The sequence below is a fragment of the Gorilla gorilla genome, chromosome 23 (genome assembly GCF_029281585.2).
Source record: "Gorilla gorilla gorilla isolate KB3781 chromosome 23, NHGRI_mGorGor1-v2.1_pri, whole genome shotgun sequence".
In the NCBI taxonomy this organism is placed as follows: Eukaryota; Metazoa; Chordata; class Mammalia; order Primates; family Hominidae; genus Gorilla; species Gorilla gorilla.
Window position 1 is genome coordinate 18,526,123 of NC_086018.1, and position 21,179 is coordinate 18,547,301.

General features: G+C 58.9%; 2 protein-coding genes across 6 annotated transcripts; one reads left to right on the plus strand and one right to left on the minus strand.

The window, feature by feature from the left end:
• On the plus strand, positions 1-17,697 carry LZTR1 (leucine zipper like post translational regulator 1). 5 transcript variants are annotated; one of them, XM_004063072.5, is made up of 21 exons: positions 1-1,213; positions 1,669-1,731; positions 4,512-4,568; positions 6,172-6,251; positions 6,678-6,786; positions 7,457-7,540; positions 8,293-8,350; positions 9,054-9,193; positions 10,295-10,496; positions 10,881-11,036; positions 11,461-11,571; positions 12,328-12,420; positions 12,590-12,685; positions 12,770-12,935; positions 13,224-13,393; positions 13,536-13,692; positions 14,412-14,538; positions 14,629-14,778; positions 15,358-15,463; positions 15,548-15,628; positions 15,894-17,697. In XM_004063072.5, exons 1-21 carry the CDS (start codon positions 1,014-1,016, stop codon positions 16,008-16,010), a joined length of 2,523 nt encoding a protein of 840 aa, XP_004063120.1. In that variant the 5' UTR covers positions 1-1,013; the 3' UTR covers positions 16,011-17,697. The 5 variants fall into 5 exon arrangements, with proteins under 5 accessions (XP_004063120.1, XP_055230997.1, XP_055230998.1 ...); XM_055375022.2 differs by having other exon boundaries at positions 13,581-13,692; XM_055375023.2 differs by lacking the exon at positions 7,457-7,540.
• A 736-nt stretch (positions 17,698-18,433) lies between these two features.
• THAP7 (THAP domain containing 7) lies at positions 18,434-20,809 on the minus strand. Its single transcript, XM_004063074.5, has 5 exons — positions 20,722-20,809; positions 20,468-20,547; positions 19,892-20,047; positions 19,284-19,424; positions 18,434-19,069 (listed from the first exon to the last, which is right to left on the minus strand). The coding sequence occupies exons 2-5, from the start codon at positions 20,545-20,547 to the stop codon at positions 18,517-18,519; spliced, it is 930 nt and encodes a 309-aa protein (XP_004063122.1). The 5' UTR covers positions 20,722-20,809; the 3' UTR covers positions 18,434-18,516.
• Positions 20,810-21,179: the final 370 nt, after the last annotated feature.

Consider the following 21,179-nt stretch of genomic DNA (forward strand, 5'->3'; position numbering starts at 1 on the left):
TCTGTATGACTCCCAGTGTAATTGGGCCAATAGGCACAGGACCAGACCATAAGGAAACAGGCACAATCACAGAATGCTAGGTGCCACACCAAGGAAATTTGGCCTGTGAACGCCCAGAGGAGGTAGCAACTAATTCTGCGCCCCAAGCCCTCCCACATCCCTGTCCCCCTCTGCGATCAGCGAACGCTTTTTGCTTTTGGCTCTGAATTTTGAAGGGAGGGTATTCCAGGTAGAAGGGACAACATGCCCAAAGGTCTTGAGATAGTAAATGCTCCTTTAGAGGTGGCTCATGCTTGACACTTTGGGGCATTTGCCCACTTAGGGCTGTGGGAGCTGTGTCCTGAGACAGACCCCATGCTTTTCATAGCCGGAGCATTCTCAATCCCCATGTCGGAGGTGAAGCAGCTGAGGCCCTGCTAAGTAGGAATGAGAATCCAGAGGCTCCTCGCCGGGCTGCCTCTCAGTCAGTAAGAAAGCCAAGGGGAGAGGGGAGTTGCTGGGGGTCAGGGCTGAGGGCGCTAGCAGGAAAGGGAGCGTTGAGCCGCCTGCAGAGGCCGCTGCGAGCCCGGAACCCTCCATAGGGGATCCCGGCAGCGGCAGATGATCCAGGCCGGAGCCACGCGCAGACCCAGGGCATGCCGGGAACTGCGAGCCGGCCGCGGGTCTTCGGGCTGCGTGGGCCTGGGAGGCGCCGGGAAGGGCAGTCGCGACGGGGCTAGGGACGACACACTGCATTCACTGGAAGGGACAACGCAGCGCCAGTACATAGCCTGAAAGGCTCCCCATAAGGTCTCACGCTCGCCGCGCGGTCGCCAACCGCGTCCTGCGCTCGCCCGCGGTGTCTCGGCAAGCGCTAGGCTTGTCGGGAAGAGCTGGAGGGCGCAAGTGCGGCGCTGGCCGGACGTGCCGCACCGTCAGCGCAGGGCTCGCCGGGAAATGTGGTTTCTCCAGACGGCCCGGGGCGGTGGCCGCAAGTTGGGCTTACAGCGCGGCCGATCCGGCGTGGACCCGGGATGGCTGGACCGGGCAGCACGGGGGGGCAGATCGGGGCTGCGGCCCTGGCAGGCGGCGCGCGGTCCAAGGTAGCCCCGAGCGTGGACTTCGACCATAGCTGCTCGGACAGTGTCGAGTACCTGACGCTCAACTTCGGGCCCTTCGAAACAGTGCATCGCTGGCGGCGCCTCCCGCCCTGCGACGAGTTCGTGGGTGCCCGGTACGGTGGGCTTCATGGGGTCCTGAGGACAGGAAGGGCGATCTGCGAGGGTCCCAGGGCGGGTCCAGGGGCGAAGCCGGGGGTTGGTGTCCTGGGGTAGGATCTGGTAATGAGGTGGATGGTGCTGTACAGGACGCTGTTCAGGGCAGGGGAGAGGGTTCCAAGGGAGTCCCAGAGCCCGATGTCCCGGGACAGGGTACTGGAACTAAGTTGTGTTTGTGGATATTGGGCTGGGGTCCCAGGTGCTCTGAGGTGGGGTGAGGAGTCCAGAGAGTCCTGGAGCCGTGTCAGGGGTCCTCACTTGCAGGATGATTGGTGTTATCTTAGAAGATGATGGATCTTAGCAGTTGAGAGGTGATACCTAACTTCCGTGGCAGCTCTCCTGCTTAGTCCCATTCCTTGGGTGCCCCCCAGGAGGGTCCTGTCCTTACCGCCCTCCACTCCTTTCTTTCCAGGCGCAGCAAGCACACAGTGGTGGCCTATAAAGATGCCATTTATGTATTTGGTGGAGACAATGGGTGAGTGAGTCTCAGCATCAGTGTTTGGACCAGGTAGGGAGAAGTACTGTGGTCAGGGACTGGGCCTGTCCAGCTCCATTACTGTCCTTTCAGATGCTAGCTGGTTCCTCTAAGCTTCAGTTTCCCCATCTGTGAGATTCCTTGCACTCACCTTCCTGGTCGTGGTGAGGATTAAATGAGATCCTGCACTCATGGTCCTCAGCACAGCTTCCAGTGGGTGGCACATGCTCAGTATGTGGAAATGTCCCTCTTCTGAGTAGACGCAGCCTTGAAAGAAACACAACCACCCTTGCGGCCAGCCCTGCCAGGCACTTTTCTTTCCCTGTGCCTCATCGGTATGGAGGACACAGTTTTATTTATTTCATGCATTTTTCACTTTTTGTGAGGGTTTTCCCAAATTGCTCCAAACATCAGGCAACAACGTGAAGTTTTGTTGGTGGGCACACCTCCTTTCACATAAACTGTCTCCATATAAGTTGTGGCTGGTTTCCTTATGCAGAGGGTGGAGTATTTGCACATGACTAGTTGTGTCCATGTGTCCTAGCCCTGCCTCTCAGCCCCAGGAACTAGCATGAAGCCCTGGAAGGTCTGGCCTCTTACTGGCTCTGCAGCCTTGGTCCTGTAGGCCTCCTTGGGGGGCGGGCTTGAGGATGGTGGGGTAGTCTGGACCCCACCAGGATCTGCATACTGGGCAGAAGAGCCTCCTTGGGCATGGTCCCCTGGCTTCAAGCCTGTCTTCCTCCCACTCTCTTTACCCAGGAGTAGCCAGTGGGGCCCATTTACAAAAGCAAGTCAGAGTATGCTCCTCCTTGGCTCATCCTCCTGTAATGCCTCCCTGCCTCTCTGAGTAAAAGCCCAAGTCCTCATGAGAGTCTGCTGCTCCTCTGCCCTCAGTCCCTCACTGCACTGGGGCGGCACGGGCTGCCTGGCTATGTTTGGATTGTACCAAGTGCCCCCCTGCTCAGGCCCTTGCACTGCCCATTCTCTCCTCTCACCTTCCTGCCCCTCCTCTGATGTTTCTTGTGACTGAGGCCTTACTTGGCCATCTGGACCAACTGGAGACCATTGCTTCCCCTCCATATCTCTTACCATCTTCATTTGTTCCTGAGGCACACAGATGTTGATTATCCATCTCTTCAGTCAAGGCAGGGCCTGTGCTCCTTTTACCATTGTATCCTGGCATCTAGAAAGCTCCATAAATGTTTGTCAAATGAAGGAATGAAATGAAGAAGAGATGCCTACCCACAAGCGTTTACTGCAGCCTTAATGAGAACCCTCCAAACCAGAAAAGGCTTTGGTGTCCAGTACAAGGCAGCAAGTGGGAAATGGGGGACCTTCATCCTCAAGAGTGTCCTTAGCAGGTAGTTTGTGTGACAACTGTGTAGCAATAAGCAGAAACATTTTTGCTGCAGTATGACAAAGAAATAGGATACGAATTTGTCTCACACTAGTCTTAACTTTATAAAGACTGTCTGAGTACAAAGAAAGATGGCCTCCTGTGGCACGTGGGGCAAGTAAGGGAGGGAGGGGTGGTATCACAATCACCACCAGCTTCTAGGCTCCTGGCTTCCTGGCTGAATGGCCTCAGACACAGCCTTTGAGCCACTAGGCTTTGTTGCCATCTGTGAAATGGAGGTGAGAGAGCACCCACTGGTGCAGACTAAGTGAGATGGTTCAGGGGGCACCCAGCACAGGCTGGGCGTGACGGGGCGCTGGGCTCCTGTCAGTTTGCCCTTCTTCCCAAGGGCTGGGTAGTGATATGCCAGCTGGTAGTGTTAGGTGGTGCAGTGGCCAGTGAATTTGTTTTCTATTTGATTGTATCTTTAACATGATGATTACATTGGCTTTTGCAACAAAGAAATGGCAGGAGCCAGGTGCAGTGGCTCACACCTGTAATCCCAGCACTTTGGGAGGCTGAGGTGGGAAGATCACTTGAGGCCAGGCATTCAAGACGAGCCTGGGCAGGAAAGCAAGACTTCGTTTCTATTTTTTTTTTTTGAAATGGAGTCTTGCTCTGTCACCCAGGCTGGTGTTCAGTGGCGCCATCTTGGCTCACTGCAACCTCTGCCTCCTGGGTTCAATCGATTCTGCCGCAGCCTCCCGAGTAGCTGGGATTACAGGTGCCTGCCACCATGCCAGGCTAATTTTTTTGTATTTTTAATAGAGATGGGGTTTCACCATGTTGGCCAGGCTGGTCTCAAACTCCTGACCTCAAGTGATCCGCCCGCCTAGGCCTCCCAAAGTGCTGGGATTACAGGCGTGAGCCACCGAGCCCAGCCCATTGTCTCTATTTTTTTTTTAAGAAGTGGCAGGAAGATCAGAGAGAAGCAAAGGGCCTCCCCTGAGGCACGGGCAAGCACTTGCATTGCAGGGTACAGCCGCAGAGGAAGGGGATTGGGACGTGTGAATAGGGGTTCTGGAGGCTAGGGTGAGGTGTGAGGGTGACTCTGGCCTTTGGGCCATTTCATGCCTTCATGTCAGCTGCTGGTTGGGCTCCTGGTGGCCACATTCATGCTTTGGTCCTGACCCCAGGCAGGCTGGTGGCTGCCTGTGTGGCAGCCCTGGTGCCCATATCAGTTGGGGAGCCTCCTCCACAAAGGAGTGGTCACCACTTTGTGGTCACCACTCTTGTTCTTGGGCATCAGCTGGTTGCCTCGCTGTGTTAGTGACCCAGCCCACAACAGCCCCCTACTCTACCCTGGCTACATGCAGTGCCCATCTCTGGGGTCCCTGCAGAGCAGACCTGGCTAATGCCACCCTCTCTTCCGGCTGCCTTTCAGGAAGACCATGCTCAATGACCTCCTGCGGTTCGATGTGAAAGACTGCTCCTGGTGCAGGTGGGTGGCCCCGTGCTCCAGGGCCCTGCCTTTCCTCCTAGAACACAGTGGCACAGTGCTGGGTCCCAGTTGCTAGCAGAGTCTCTCTCATCATGGGAAGCTAGAAACAAGCTTCCAGGAGGAGATAACCATGGCCTCAGGGATGCCACATCCAAAGCCACCCTGTCAGGCTGAGGAGATCAAGTAACCACCCCGCACCTGCAGCTGCCAAGCTGGGCACACAGGGCGGCACCCTTCTGGGCTGTCCACCTCTACCTCGAGGCTGATGCTAGTATGGGTACAGAAGTTGCTATGTCATTTCTCTCACACTTGATTTTGTAAGATGGCTAGTAGTTACAAATTAATTTAAAAAATCATTCTGAAGGCTTCACAATTATTTGTCAAAAATTGCTTAAGTATAAAATTCAGAAAAAAGCTAGGAGTTCAAGACCAGCTGGGCAACAAAGTGAGACCCCGTCTAGGAAGATACATAGACAGATGATAGATAGATAGATATATAGAAAAAAAGATAGAGAGATGATAGAAAGACAAAGAGAGATGATAGATAGATAGAGAGATAGATAATAGGTAGATTAGACAGATGACAGATAGATAGATAGTGGATAGATGATAGATGACAGATCGATAGATAGATGATAGGTAGATGATAGGTAGGTAGATTAGATAGATAGATGATGGGTAGATAGATGACAGACGATAGATGATAGATGATAGGTAGATGATAGATGACAGATAGATGATGGATAGATTATATAGGTAGATGATAGATGATAGGTGGATAGATGATGGATATATAGATTATATAGATTAGATGATTGATAGATGATAGGTAGATAGATAGATGATGGTTAGATAGATAGGTATTAAATGAAATTGATGGACCCCGTGCTGTAAGATGCTGCACTGCTGCTGAGAGCAGGAGTGTGGATGGTCCTGGAGTAGCATGAGGACCTGGTCACATTCTGTGAGTGGAATAAGCAATTTACAAAATATCTGCCACTTGATTCCATTTTTAAAAATTTCATTGAAGCCTAAGTATGCGTAGGAGAGGTGTGCAGGGAAGACCTCAAGGTGTTGCCAGAGGTTTTCTGGTAATGGGAATTTGCATGAGCTTTAGTGCCTATTTTATTTTTTCCTTATTGGTGATTTTTTTTTTTTTTAAGTTTCTATGATGAGACAGGTATCACCTTCAAAATACAAAAGTGAAACGTAGCTGGGCGCGGTGGCTCACGCCTGTAATCCCAGCACTTTGGGAGGCTGAGGTGGGCGGATCACCTGAGGTCAGAACTTCAAAACCAGCCTGGCCAACATGGTGAAACCCCGTCTCTACAAAAATACAAAAAATTAGCTGGGCATGATGGTGGGTGCCTGTAATCCCAGCTACTCAGGAGGCTGAGGCAGGACAATCACTTGAACCCAGGAGGTGGAGGTTGAGCGGGGATCGCGCCACTGCACTCCAGCCGGGACGGCAGAGTGAGACTCCGTCTCAAAAAAAAAAAAAAAGAAAAAAGAAAGGCAGCACAGGGATGCAGGGCCACCCTGTGGGGGTGTGGACCTCATGGGTGACCCCCGCTGACTCTCACCACCCCTGTGCCCACCCCAGGGCCTTTACCACTGGGACCCCACCGGCCCCCCGTTACCACCACTCGGCCGTCGTCTATGGGAGCAGCATGTTTGTCTTTGGTAAGCAGCCTCTAGCCTCCCAGGGGCTGTGTCGCCCCGAGGCCCACAGACACCCTGCCCTTCTGCAGGCCTGGGGCATTTGTGCTCGTGCTGTGTACCGCAGGGGCTCTCTCTCCACCCGTGGCTTTGTCTGCCAGTCTTCTGAATTCTGCGCTGGATCTGGGACCCCTTGCCCTAACGGCCCTGAGCTCACAGGGTTGGGTGTCTTTCTGTGTTACTGGGCTGTGGCTGGGAACAGTGTCCTGCTCATCTCTGTGTCCCCAGAGCCCAGCACAGAGGCAGACAGGCAGTAGGTCCTTCCGGGGCTTGTGGAGGGAGTCCTGGCTTATGCATTTTCAGGGGGGCCAGATTCTGCCCCACCTTCCAGGGTTTGAAATCTTCAAGACTGCCCTTTGGGTTTGACAGTTTCTCACTCTCTTTACTCAGGGGGTTACACTGGGGACATTTATTCCAATTCTAACTTGAAGAATAAAAATGACCTCTTTGAATACAAGTTTGCAACTGGCCAGTGGACGGAGTGGAAAATTGAAGGACGGTGAGAAACTTTGCAGAAACATTTGGGACAGGCTGGGTCCTGGGTGGCATTGGACCTGGGATCTGCCCCCTTTTGCCTCCCAGATGAGGACCCTCAGGGCACGCAATAGCAGGGAGCTTGGGATTGGTGGAATATCCCCCGGTGCAGCTATGCATGGCCTGCTCCCAGCCCTTAGATTCCCTCCTTTCAGAAGAGACCCAAATGGACCAGGCGTGGTGGCGCATGCCTATGGTCCTAGTACTTTGGGAAGCCGAGGTGGGAAGATCACTTGAGCCCAGGACTTCAAGGCTGCAGTGAACCATGTGTGCCCCACTGCACTCCAGCCTGGGAGACAGAACAAGACCTTGTCACAAAAAAATTTTCAATAAGATCCAATGTACTGCTGATGGCGCTTCTGGGGTCCTGCTTTTTGAGCACCCCCTTTGATATTTTGGGGGCACCTAGGAGAAGGTTCTGTGCCTCTGTGGCTGTCTGAATTCCTCTTCAAGCCACTAGTCGGCCTCTGGGGCTGTTGTTTATTCCTAGTGCCTTGTGGAGGCCCTGAAGCCCCAGTGTCGGGTGGATGTAGCCATGCAGCCTGGCTGTGGCCCCTGCACTGACCACATGGGGCTGGGCGGCTCAGGTCTGTGCTGGGCGACCTCACTCCCTCCCCTCTTCCCTCACACTCCAGGTTGCCAGTCGCTAGGTCAGCCCACGGGGCCACGGTGTACAGTGACAAGCTGTGGATCTTTGCTGGCTATGACGGCAACGCCAGGTGGGTGGGGGTCCGGCCTGTGCACCCCACCTCCGACAGCACTGAGACCCGGAGCAGGCCATCCTGGCATTTGAGGGCTTAGGCTGGGAGGATTTTGAGTGCCTGGTGGATTTTGAGTGCCACTCTGTCTGGGGGTTTCTTGGGAGGGGGATGGGGAAAGAGGAGGATGGGCAGATGGAGGTGAGGGCCACTGGTTGGAGCCCCGTGGCTACCAGAGTAGCTTGGATGAGGATCCTCAGCCAGGAGTTGCCCTGCAGAGCTGAGTTGGTGGGCGGGTGGGCGGTGCCCAGGCTCAGGCCCAGCCCTGGTTCTTGCCCAGGCCAAAGGCCTTTTCCTCCTTATTTTAGAAAGTTGGTTTTGCTTTCTTTTTCTGATCACAAAAGTAGCATATGCTGGTTTCCCAAAACTTCAGCATCATAGAAACTCCTAACGATGCAGTGATGGTGGCATCTGGGATATGTGTGTCCTCTCCCCACCCAGGAGGGACACTGAGTGAGGAGCTGGCACTGCCACACTGCCCCGATGTCATGCATGAGAGTACTTGTTCTGTCTGGGCCGGGCAGGGGGCCTGGCACAGCAGGGATTTGAGGCAGTGCCTGCCACCCCACAGAGAAGTTCCCGCCTCATGGCCGCACAAGTCTCCTACCCTGTGTGGGGGTGGGGCTCCTCCCTGCAGCCATCCCTTCCAGCCAGGACTAGGCCCACCCTGACCACCAGACCCAAGGGGTCCTCACTGGTCTGTCCTAATACAGGTTGAATGACATGTGGACAATTGGCCTCCAGGACCGAGAGCTCACCTGCTGGGAGGAGGTGAGGGGCATGGGGAGCCAGGGTGCAGGTGGAGGAGGTGAGGGGCACGGGGAGCCAGGGCGCAGGTGGAGGAGGTGAGGGGCATGGGGAGACAGGGTGCAGGTGGAGGGAGGTGGGAGGCAGGGGGAGCCAGGCTGGGGGTGGAGGCTGCTTTCTTCCCCTTGCAAAGCCCAGCCTCGACCTGAGCCTCGCTCTCCTCCCTGGTGACCTGCGGGCCTTCACGACCAGTTCCTCACTGTGGCTGCACAGTGATTCGAGGCTTGGTGCTTTGGATGGGCAGAGCGCCACGTGTGTGAGGATGTGGTTTTGCTTTAATGCACCCTTTATTTCAGTGCAGTGAGGGCCGTCTGCTATCCAGTGTCCTGCTCCCTGGAGCTCCCCCTGGGCTTGCTTTCCCCTTTAGAAACATGGAATTTATTTATTTATTCATTTAAAAAAATTTTTTTTCAGTCTTCTGGGCATGAAAAACATGAGTTTAGCCCCTGATGATTTAACCCTGACGATTTTAACCCCAGCTGTTCACAACTGGGCCCCGTGAAGTGGATGAGACAGGGCTATGAGCTGTTCCAAGACAAATGAATCTGTGAATCCTCATCTGGGGAAGTTTCAAGAATAAAAGCAGTCCCATCTCAGCAGTCTTGAGTGTGGTGAAATGTGAGCGGGCCCTGTGAGGCCGGGGCTGAGCTGTCCTCTCCCCCTGCAGGTGGCCCAGAGTGGCGAGATCCCCCCATCTTGCTGCAACTTCCCCGTGGCTGTGTGCCGGGACAAGATGTTTGTATTCTCTGGGCAAAGCGGAGCCAAAATAACCAACAACCTCTTCCAGTTTGAATTCAAGGACAAGATGTGAGTACTCTGGCCAGTGGGGTGGAGGGAGGACGGTCAGTTCCCTCGAATCCTTCTGAATATGAAGAACGCCCCTTGCACCTGGTGGCCGTGGTAACCATCCTTCTGAGCTCTGCAAACAGCAGGAGGTTACAGCCCGGAGCAGGGATGTGCGGTGCCCCTGGCAGGTCCCCAGGATATGGCTGCAGCTTAGCAAGATAAGGCCTGGCGAGGAGGCCCCTGGCTAGGCCTCCCTCTGAATGTGAAGGACGTCCCCTTCCTCATGAATAGCTTGGTCAGTGCCACCAGTAACAGACGTGGCCTGCATAGATCTCAAATAATGGCAGAAGACCAGAGGGGCCTGCAGGTCCTGAGAGGTCTGGCCCATGCTGCCCCTGGCTGCTGGCCAGCCCTTGATCCCTGCAATGGGGCTGCAGGAGAGGGCACAAGGAGTGTGAGCTGCAGGTACAGGGGGTTTGGGAAGGGACTTGGGAGCTTCCCTGGAGGCCACGGGTGCGTGGGAGGAAGGGCAGGGAGCCCCAGGATGAGGGAAACTGTTGAGGGCCTGGGGCTCAGCATGGAGCCAGATGGCAGAGCCCTGCCAGGCCAGGATCTGTTCTGAAGTCTTCAGCTAACTTAGCAAAAGAGAGGACTTGCTGGGAGGTACTGGGAAGCCTGGGAGGTGGAAGGTGCTGGAGCAGCATCAGGATGTGGGGTACAGGCAGCTCCCAGGATGGGGACTCAGCTGTGGGGATGCTCTGACTGGGCAGCGTGAACACAGTGACCTGCAATGGTCTCTGCACAACTTTACTCCCCAGAGAGCAGGACTGCCTGGCAGGTCAGATGCCACCCCCCTGCCCATCACTGTTGCCTGCTCCATGGGGAGAGGGGGGAGCTCTGGCAGGACCCTGCGATGGGCCACATGAAGCCAGGCAGGGCTGGTGCCAGTGCTGGATGGGGTGAGGGGTGCTCAGCGCAGGTGTCTAGGCCCTCCCTCTGGACCCTGGGCTAGTCACCGTAGGGGATGCAGGGGGACCTCCCAGTGAAGGCCTGCTGTGGGGAGGCCCCGAGGGTGAGCAGGAGCCCCTGTCCCAGCATTGATTCACTGTTGTGTACCCCCAGGTGGACACGCATCCCAACTGAACACCTGCTCCGGGGCTCCCCACCACCCCCACAGCGGCGCTACGGGCATACCATGGTGGCCTTTGACCGCCACCTCTATGTGTTTGGGGGTGCGGCCGACAACACGCTGCCCAACGAGCTGCACTGCTATGACGTGGACTTCCAGACCTGGGAGGTCGTCCAGCCCAGCTCCGACAGCGAGGTGAGGGTGCCCAGGGGTGTCCTGACCTGCCAGCTGGACACCAGTAGCTCCTACCCTGCTCCCACCCAGCTCCTCACAGCTTTGGGGCCCCCTGGGGTTCCAGACAGCTACCAGGAGCAAGGCCAGGACACCTGGGCCTCAGCCCTGGACACCTGCCCCGGCCTCCAGCCCCAGCTTCACCCCACAGCCTGCAGGTAGTTAACGCTTCACACCCCATCATGGCTGCATGGGGCTGCTGTGCTGCAGACCTTTCCTGGGAAGCCCACGGCCATGCAGCTCTTCCTTCTTTCAGAAGCCACTCTCAAGGCCAGGATGGTGGGGGTCTCTGGGCACCTACCTGGCCCTTGCCAACTGGTCTCATGCCCACGTGTCTCTCCTCTTCAGGTTGGTGGGGCTGAAGTGCCCGAGCGAGCCTGTGCTTCCGAGGAGGTGCCCACCCTGACCTATGAGGAGCGGGTTGGCTTCAAGAAGTCCCGAGATGTGTTCGGCCTGGACTTTGGCACCACCTCAGCCAAGCAGCCCACCCAGCCTGCCTCGGAGGTACAGGCTGGGATCCTCATTAAGACTCCATCACCCCCTGAAGCAGGTCCTGTGATCAACCCCTCTCACACATGGGGAGACTGAGGCCCCGAGAAATACTTGCTTGGGGTCACACCACAAAGGAGGTACAGGGCCAAGGGCCCTCACCCTGCTGGCCAGGCTGCAGCTTTCTGGGGTGGGTGCCACACACTGGCCCAAGTGCCCTGCCCACTCTGAGGGTCTCCATGGCCCGTCATGCCCCACTCGCCTACATGGGTACCAGGTCCCGCCTGTGTCTGTACCCAGGGGCCCTCATCCCTTGGGGACCCTGCCCCCTGGCCCTTCATGGCCATGAGGTGCCGCATCCTTGCCTTACCTGGCTGCACCAGCCGCACTGTGGAGGCTCTGCCCCCCCGCCATTCCACCCTGCCTTCTTGTCCCCCAGCTGCCCAGCGGGAGGCTCTTCCACGCGGCTGCTGTCATCTCGGACGCCATGTACATCTTCGGGGGCACGGTGGACAACAACATCCGCAGCGGGGAGATGTACAGGTTCCAGGTGTGGGGCCTGTGGGCCTGTAGAGCCGGCTGGGTGGACGGATCCCCTGTGATGAGAAACTAAGGCCAAGTGGGGGGGCAGGGCTTATCCAGGCCATTGCCAGGGCCACACCTGGCAGGATGGAAGCCTTGGGAGGAGCCCTGTGGGCTGAGGGTGGGCTGAGGTGGCACTAAAGTGGGCAGCCTTCATGCAGTGGGGCAGGCAGATGGTGCTGGGGCTCACGGCAGAGTCAGTGGAGGGAGCCGGGCCAAGCTGGGCTCAGCACCAGAGCCTCACAGGCATCATAGCCTGGCCCAGGGCAGAGCCAGGCCTGACAGTGGCTTGCATTGACAGCCCCTTCCAGGCCTGGAGGAGCAGGTGGTCAGGGCAGGGACTCACAGCCACAGTGAGGTCAGGGCCGGCTTCCTGGAGGAGGTTGGGATGTGCTGGTGGGGGCCAGTGTGAGGACGCAGGTCCAGGCAGAGTGGAGACGGCAGAGCTCTGCTGAGGCCTGGGGCCCAGCCGAAGGCAAGAGAGGCAGGGGAGCCCTTTCCTGCTGTGGAGCCGGCCGTGGACAGTTGCAGGTGCTGAGGCTGGAGCCAGGCTGTATTTTCAGGGTTGGGTGGCGGCTGCTTCCTCTCCTCAGCCAGGCCCACCTGCCTCCTGGGCCCTGAGGGTCAGCATGGGCCAGGTGGGGACCTCAGGGTCGGCCTGCGCAGCCACACTGGGGCCACCCTGCTGTCTGCAACATCTAGTCTCACTGGGCCCCTCTTGCAGTTCTCCTGTTATCCTAAATGCACGCTGCACGAGGACTACGGGCGGCTGTGGGAGAGCCGCCAGTTCTGCGACGTGGAGTTCGTGCTGGGTGAGGTGGGTGCCTGTCCTTGCGCCCTGCTCTGCCTGCTGTGCCCGGGCAGTGGGAACTTCGCCCCTCAGAAAAACAGCTGCTGGCCTGGTGGTGCTGACCTTGGCTGGCTGGGTCTCTGTTCTCTGGGGCGAGGGTCCTGTGCCCTCTGCCAGTGCATCATTCTTTGTGCAGAAGGAGGAGTGCGTGCAGGGCCACGTAGCCATTGTCACAGCGCGGAGCCGCTGGCTTCGCAGGAAGATCACGCAGGCGCGGGAGAGGCTGGCCCAGGTGAGGTGCCTAACCGCCCTGCCCTGACCTGGCAGCCATGCCTGGTGTCCACTGGGGTGCCCTTGAGCTCCCTTCTCCCCACAGAAGCTGGAGCAGGAGGCCACCCCAGTTCCCAGGGAGGCCCCCGGCGTGGCTGCTGGTGGGGCCCGGCCGCCCCTGCTGCACGTGGCCATCCGGGAGGCCGAGGCCCGGCCCTTCGAGGTGCTCATGCAGTTCCTCTACACCGACAAGATCAAGTACCCACGGAAAGGTCCGCCTGGGTGGGGGTGGAGCAGGGTTGGTGTGGGCTGGGGTGCGGACAGCAGAGCCAAAAGGTGGGTGCTGCCAGCCCTGCTGTACTGATGGGCCCCCTGAGGCTCAGAGGCTGCAGGTCACCCTCATTACCCATGATCACTGCAGCTGGACGCCATCTGAGTCCCCCGAGGCCTTGTTCCTACCTAGTGGCCCCAACCCACACTCTTCCATGGGGGGAGCCCTGCGCCCTGTGCCCTGCCCTCCCCTCTCCGGCTCCCTGAGATTCGGGGGCTCTGGGGCGCAGGCCATGTGGAGGATGTGCTGCTCATCATGGACGTGTACAAATTGGCACTGAGCTTCCAGTTGTGCCGCCTGGAGCAGCTGTGCCGCCAGTACATCGAGGCCTCCGTGGACCTGCAGAACGTGCTGGTCGTGTGCGAGAGTGCCGCCCGGCTGCAGCTGAGCCAACTCAAGGTGTGGGGTGGGGTCAGCGTGATCAGGGTTGGGTGGGGTGTGCTCAGGCTTAGGCCCCCTCCCTGCCCACCACTGTAAGCCCCTCGCCCAGCCTGGGGCCCTGGCTTGACTCTGCCTGCCTGCCTGTGCCTGTCTGCCCCAGGAGCACTGCCTGAACTTCGTGGTAAAGGAGTCCCACTTCAACCAGGTGATCATGATGAAGGAGTTCGAGCGCCTCTCCTCTCCACTGATAGTGGAGATTGTGCGGCGGAAGCAGCAGCCGCCCCCTCGCACTCCCTTGGACCAGCCAGTGGACATTGGTAGGGAGCCCCGTTCCCCTTCCCTGGGGGCTGGGAGGGATGGTGTTCATCTGCGGCAGGAGATTGGGAGCCATGGAGAGCACCTGCCAGGCCCTCGGGGTGGGGGTGGGTGCCATGGGACCCCAGAGTGCTCTCCTGGGTACAGGGAGGAAACAGATGAAGGCAGAAGCCCCCGATCCATGGGGCTTGTCACAGTGGGCTGTGTCCTGGTGACCTGGGATTTCCTGAGCCAATTTCTGGGGGTGGACATGGGGCACCTCTTTGGGGCTAGGATGTCAGGTCTGATGGCCCAGGGTCACAGTGATCAGTCTCTGGACTTCTCTTTGCTTGTAATGTCACAGGCCCCTTCATTCCCCCAGCTCTCCCTGGGGCTCGTGCTGACCCCGGTTGCTGGCTCTTGGTGATGTCTGCAGGCACCAGAGGCCATGCAGTGGGCCTGGAGGGGGCTTGATCATGAGGTCAGCGAGGGGGTACAGCAAGCTGGGTGGAAGATGAGACGCTGGGTGGTGGGCTGTGTGTGGGGCATAGTGCTTGAGTCGGCCAGGGCGCTGAGGGAGGACAGAATGTGGCTGATGGTGCCTCAGGGCGAGTGAAGCCTTCTGCCTGGGTGAAGTTTTGTTCAGGGCAGCAACATGGGCAGATATGCAGGAAGGTAGTGCCGTGGGGCCCCAAGGCCAGAATCCCAGGCTGTACCTGCTCAGGGACCCTCCTACCCCCAGGCACATCTCTGATCCAGGACATGAAGGCATACCTGGAGGGAGCGGGCGCGGAATTCTGTGACATCACTCTGTTGCTTGACGGGCACCCACGGCCAGCCCACAAGGCTATCCTGGCCGCCCGCTCCAGGTGGGTGGGGGCTGGACAGGAGGCGAGGGTGGGCCTGGATGGTGTCTTCGTTCTGCTGATGGCCAGGTGCCTACCGCTCGTTGTCTGCAGCTACTTTGAAGCCATGTTCCGGTCCTTCATGCCCGAGGACGGGCAGGTGAACATCTCCATCGGGGAGATGGTGCCCAGCAGGCAGGCCTTCGAGTCCATGCTGCGCTACATCTACTACGGCGAGGTCAACATGCCGCCCGAGGACTCGCTGCATCCTCACTCCCCAAGGAATTCCCAGGTCCCCACCAAGGGGTCCTGGCACCCACCTCGGGTGGCTTTGAGGCCCGCTCTCCTGCCCCAGCTAGGCGATGTGGGCCCAGCGCCTCCCTCCAGAGGGTTTGCTGGTGCCTGGGGCTGGGCCTGGTGCTCTCTGAAGCAGTTGGCAGCTGGCAGGGAGGGGTTTGCAGCCAGGAGGAACCAGTGGGTTCCTGACCCTCACAACTGCCCAGAGGACGGGGTGGGTCATTGCTTTGTGTGACAGTTGAGCACAGACATGGAGCTACTCCTTATGTCACTTCAGTAGGGGTCTGAACATGGAGGATCAGGATGCCTGTTAGGCCTGCAAGGCCATGGAACAGCGCTACAGATGTGCAGACACTATTTTTCTGGGGAGGGGATTCATGGTTTTCTTTGGATCCTGAATGGGGCCTTTGACCCACTAGTTCAGAATCCATTTGGAGAGCATGCTGGCGTGGGGGCTTGGGGCTCCAGCTGCACCCTTCCCTGTCCTTCCCTGGGAGGGTGCGGGCGGACCAGCTTCCTTTAGTCAGCTCCTTAACCAGGCCCCAGCTACTTGTTTGCGGCCCCCTACTACTACGGCTTCTACAACAACCGGCTGCAGGCGTACTGCAAGCAGAACCTGGAGATGAACGTGACGGTGCAGAACGTGCTGCAGGTAGCCCCCCAGCCCCGTGCACACAGCTGCAGCTCCCACTGAGTGGGTGAAAGGGGCAGCGCCTCAAGGTCCCTGCCATTGCAGATCCTGGAGGCAGCTGACAAAACGCAGGCGCTGGACATGAAGCGGCACTGCCTGCACATCATTGTGCACCAGTTCACCAAGGTCAGGGCTCTGGCCTCCCCTTCAGGACTCGCTTCCCCTTGGCAGTGGCCATGCCCAGGCAGGGAGGGTGCCCAGGCTCTGTGGTCCCCTGCACTCGTGGGCCCTGGGGGTGAGAGAAGCAGAGCAGCCCATCACTGGCTGCACCTTGCTTCATCCTTGGGACCAGCCTGAGCCCTGAGCAGGGTGGGCCCCACAGGGCTCCACTGCCCACCATGGCCCTTAGGTGGATCTGGTCCCATCTCCTTCCGGCCTGCTTGCCTTACAGGTCTCCAAGTTGCCCACGCTACGGTCGCTGAGCCAGCAGCTGCTGCTGGACATCATAGACTCCCTGGCCTCCCACATCTCAGACAAGCAGTGCGCAGAGCTGGGCGCCGACATCTGAGGCCCTGTGGCGCCTGCCCATTGTGAAGAATCGCCGTGCCTGCCTGCCCTGCCTACTGAGAAGACTACCGGCTATGCGCATGCCTATGGCAGTGGGTGCACCTGCCAGGCCAAGGGTCAGGGTGTCCAGAGCCTCCAAAGAGAGCTGAGGGGATGTGGGGCCCCAAACTCCTTAATTCACTGAAGACACAGGTCCCACAGGGAGCAGATGATGAAGCAGACCCCCTCCCGTCATCACCCTCTCCTGGTGTAGTGTGGATGAGAGGCCACGGCTCAGTGATGGGCTCACCACCCAGAAGTGGGGAGAGACCTTGGGCCTCCCACCCAGTGGGGCATGGCCTGGCTCCTGTGGCCTGGGCGTGTTGTGGACTCAGGCACTGAGGCCTGTCACCAAGGCTCCTCCAACATGCGGGAGGAGGCTTGGCTTAGCAGACTTGGCGCTGCACCAGCGAATCTGCCTGGGCTGCTCCTGTCCCACCCACCCTCACTGAGATCCATGTAAGGGGCTCCTCTTCCCACCTGGAACTTGTGAGTGGGGACCCATGATGTATGGGTCTCACCTGACTTGAGGTGAATTTTGGAGTGAAGGGTCCTGAGGTCAGCTCCCAGGTCGGTCGTGCTGGGCCAGGCCTGGTTTTCACAGGGGCTGAAGGATCCCAGTCCACCTGTGTGCATGTCAGGGCTTGGCCGGAAAGAAGCCAGCAAAGTCCCCCGTGTCCCTTGCTGAGTATTCTGTCACAGACAAGCCTCCATTAAAGCCACAGCAGTGCTACCCACCACACACACCTTGCTGGCCCGGCCACCACTGCTGGCTTCAGCCCCTTGAGCAGCCCATGGCTTAGCAGACCCCCAGATGTAGGTCAGTGGCCTTACCTGTCTCTATCCATGCTGTCAACTCCTGCCCCCACCTGGGGTCACCCAGTCACATTGGGAAGGGCTGTGAAGGCCTCCAGGCTGGCCCCTCCCAGGGGAATCCTGGAGGACTGGGGTGGGCTCCTGCCCCTTCTGCCCTGCCTTGCCCCTGCACTATGCTCTTGGCTCCTGTGGAAGGAGGGCTGCCCTCTTGCCCTAGTGAGGGCCCCATGTGGATCCACTCTGGTGCTGGGAGCCAGCGCTCCCTTACTGGGAACAGGATTCCAGGACCCCTTTCTTGTTGTGGCTGCCATGAAGCCACAGCTCCTTGGGAAAGTGACCTGCTCTCCTTTGGCTGTATGCAGGTGTGTGGGGGGCCCTGAGTGGCAAGTTGCTTAGCTAACAGGAGATCCATAGGCAGCCTGCAGGCTAGGAAGTGGCCTAGTGCAAGATGAGCTGGGAACAAGGGAGGAGAGAGCAGGAGCTGGGGCAGAGGCCGAGCCGGGAGGCCCTTGAGGTGAGGACACAGCAGGCCCAGGACCATGGCTGGGGAGGATATGTCAGCACCTGGAAGTGGAGTGCTGGCTGCGGCGCCCAGCCATGTGGGCCAGGTGCATTCACTCAGAGTGGGGCCACACACCCACCTATCCAGTTTCCACCAGATGTGGCTCCTGCCACACCCACAGGGCAGCCTCATCCAAATCCCTCCTGGAGGGGCCTACCCAGAAGCCTTGAACCAGTCTGCAACCCTGCTCTATGCTGACCCTTGTCACTGAACCCTGATCTAGACTTATATGAATAAATGAAATTACATGCCAAGGGCCCTAAAAAGCAAATTTTACAAAATTGTGTGGCAGTTTCTGGGACTAGAATGAATTTCATTTGTGCTCCTCGGCAGGGAGAGGCCATACTTGCAGTGAGTCACCCAACAGACGGAGCTGTTTGAGAACTGCAGCTGCAGCAAGGCCTTCCAGGTTCCTGGGAGTTGAAGGAAAAGGATGCTGAGGTCAGGACCTGAGTGCTTGTCTCCATGTTCTGGCCACCTCTTCCTAGATTTCCAGGGACTAGCTTGTTGGGGCTTTACTACCTGGTGACATGCCCCAGGAGGTTGATGATTGTCATCATCATCCCTGTTTTTCAAATAGAGATGGTAGTGAAGGGGGCGGGGAGAGGGTTGTCCAGCTTACCCACCAGGCTGATGGGGCCTGTGGACAGAAGCCTGTCATGCTCCTGCTTGAGAACCGGATCTAGACTGGGTTTTAGAAGTGTTCTCAAAGGGGCTGGCTGGTTTAAGTCAGGGCTGTTTCAGATCCTATGGAAAGGGCGCCTGGAGCTGTCTTCCTGGCCCCTATTCACACCATCCTGCCCCTTCAGAGAACCACGGAGCTGTGCTAGCAGGGCTGACTGCCACCTGTCTACCAGTAGCTCTGAGGGGTGAGAGCCAGGCTCCCTGTTCTCCTTGGCAAAGAGCTTGGACTGAGCCCTCTAGGACCTGCAGCCACTGTCTGGGGCAGCAAGCTTAGTACTCAGAGGGGCTCCAGCCCCCAGCTGAGCCAGACAGCAGGCCCTCCGTCTAGAATCCGCTTTATTATGGCACCTGGTGGGTCTGGTGGGATCTGAGGGAGGAAGAGGCTGCAGTCTTGCTGGGCAGCCCCTCAGGCCATGCTGCTGCTCAGCTGCATGGCAAAGTCCTGCACATGCTCCTTCAGAGTCTGGCGGGCATCTGCCTGTGCCCGCTTCTCCCGTGCCCGCTCCTGCTGCAGCTTGGTCAGTCTCAACCGCAGCCGCTGCTCCCGCCGCTTGCAGGCCTGCAGCTGGCGCTGGGCCTTGTCAAGGGCATCAAGGGCTGCCTCGGCTCGCCGCTTCCAGAGTAAGGCGCTGCCCACCTGGTAGCTGTGTTCATTCTGGATGTAGGCTCCGGCGGGTGGGGGCAGGCGCAGCATATAGGCTGAGGGGGAGACTGGCCGTGGTTCGAGAGGGGAGGGCTGCCGCTCTGGTGAAGGCTGGGCGCTGCAGCCTGCTTCATCTGCCTGGGCACCCAGGGGGCCCAGTAGGTCTGAAAAGGGGCTGCTAAGGCCAGGCTCCAGCCTCCCAGCTGGGGAGGCCGGCAAAGTGGCAGGTGCTGAGGCCTCTTCCACAGGAAAGCAGGTGACATCAGCAGGTGGAGGTGGAGAAAATGGAGTTGTGGGCCCTCGGCCCTCGGAGCAGCTGGTAAGGGGGAAGAGAGAGACTGATGGGCTTGGCTGAGGGCTTGCCAGACCCCACTCCACCAGCCCACCTGATCCACCCTTAACACCCAAACCCGATCCACAGGCTCTGTGCAGCAAGAACCTTGTCCAGCGAGACTGCTGGCAGACACCCCTAGGGCCCAGTCCCTCAGCCTAGGGGTGGGAGTGGGGCATCCCCCACCCAAATCACATACCGCTTCCTGCATCGTCTGAGCCGGCTGACTTCAGGGGGGCCAGGTGGATAACTGTGTCCTTTGGTCTTGGTTGTCCGGCGCAACTTGGAGAAAGACTCAAATATGGTGGGGACTGCCCCCTCCTTTAGCCTGTGATATCCGCTGTGGGGAAAAGCAACCCAGATGAGCTGGAGAGCAAGTGCTGCCTCCCCAGGCCAATCTGCCCCCAGCACCAGCGCCGTGGGAGGCTGGAAGGCATCGTGCAAACAATACGTCTGGGGAACGCCAAGTTACAGCTACACCAATCGCTTCCCCGCAGGACTCCTCAAAGTCCAGGTGTGTGGAAAGCCTGCATAAGCCGAGCTGGGCTGACCAGCCAGAAAGAATTCGTTGATTTGTGGACTTGCTGGCAAGACTGGGGCTCTGAAAAATACTCTCTGGAAAGCCTCCTGTTTTCCCCTTGTGTCACAGGCACAGCGATCCTGGGGGTGGGTTTCACTGTGCAGAGCTGGGAACAGGAAACAGCCCCCTTGGACGCAGGCTGCTCAAGGGACTTCAGGACCTGCAGCTGTCCCAGTCCGCCGGGAGCCCCACGTCCTACCCCAGCGTCGGCCGGCAGGGAGGCCCACCTGATTCCCACCAGCTCAAAGCAGTTCTCCTCAAAGTGTTTGGAGCAGAAGTAGATGTACTCGGACGCCGGGTCCCACAGGCCCTGGCCGCTGGGGTCCAGCCGCTGGCAGTTGGCCAGCCACAAGCCTCGCCTCGGGTTGTCCTTCTTGGGAAGTCTGTGGAGCCACAAACCCGTGAGCACCAGGCTGTCCACAGCCCTGGGCTCATGCTGCCCAAGCTCCCCAGAGGGGAAACGCAGACCCAACACGCGCCGCCACGAGACCTCCCTGCGACCCCGCCGGGTAAGCACCACCGCCCGGGCACAGACGAGGCAACGGAGGCCTCGAGAAGAAAAGCAGTTTCCTCAGCGTCATCTGGCAGGTAACAGAGTGGGGCAGGTCCAAGCCGGCTAGACTTCCCGTCCTCCCCTTCCCGACTGCATTCAGTCCCGCCGGGACCGTTCCGCTTCACCTCCCACCCACAGGTTCAAGCCTCCTCAGTATCTGAGAAAGGCGCGAAGCCTCTACGCAGCTGCGACCCGAGGCGAGCAACAACTAGCGCATGCGCACGTGAGCCCGCGGCGCACGCGCGCTGACCTGTGGAAGGAGATGCCACGGTTGCGCGTCTCGCGCGTGTCCCGTGTGCAGCAGCCGGCGGCGGAGCAGTGACGCGGCATCTGGGAAAGAGGCGGGAGTTAAGTCGCAAGCGGCTCTCCGGGCATCCGGAGGAGCCTCGCGCCTCCAGCCGCCGCTCCTCCCCAAGGGGCTCTGGCCTGTCGGGTCCCCCCCGGCCCGTTGTCGCCCCAACCCCGTCCCAGCCGATTCTCTTGACTTCTGTCAGCGGCACTCACGGTCTGGCCATTGCTGCGCCGCCGAAGTCTCGCGAGGGGTAGCGCGCGCCGGAAGTTGGTACCATAGAGACTGGAGAGCCGGAGGTGCCCCGCCACCGGGGCGGGGCGGGGCGAGGTCCTAGCGAGCTGGGTTAGTAAGCGGCGCGAGTGTGCGAGTCTCTGTCGCGCCCGCGTCGTCCCAGCTCCCTGGACTACCAGTATTGTCGCCCACGTGGGCTTCTCCTTCGTCCGTTCAGGGCTCACTTTTCTCCGTAAACACCCCGGCACGATGGAGCGGCCCCAGCGTACGGGTCGGCCCGGGAGCGGAAAGCGGCAGTGTCCTGGGAGCCTCGAAAGCCGCAGGGGCGACAGCTCGCCTCGGAATGACCTCTGACTGAAGAAAGAAAACGGGGCCTGGGACGCTTGCACGGAAGAACCCGACAAAAACCAGAGCCCGCACTCACTCTCGTACTGGGGAG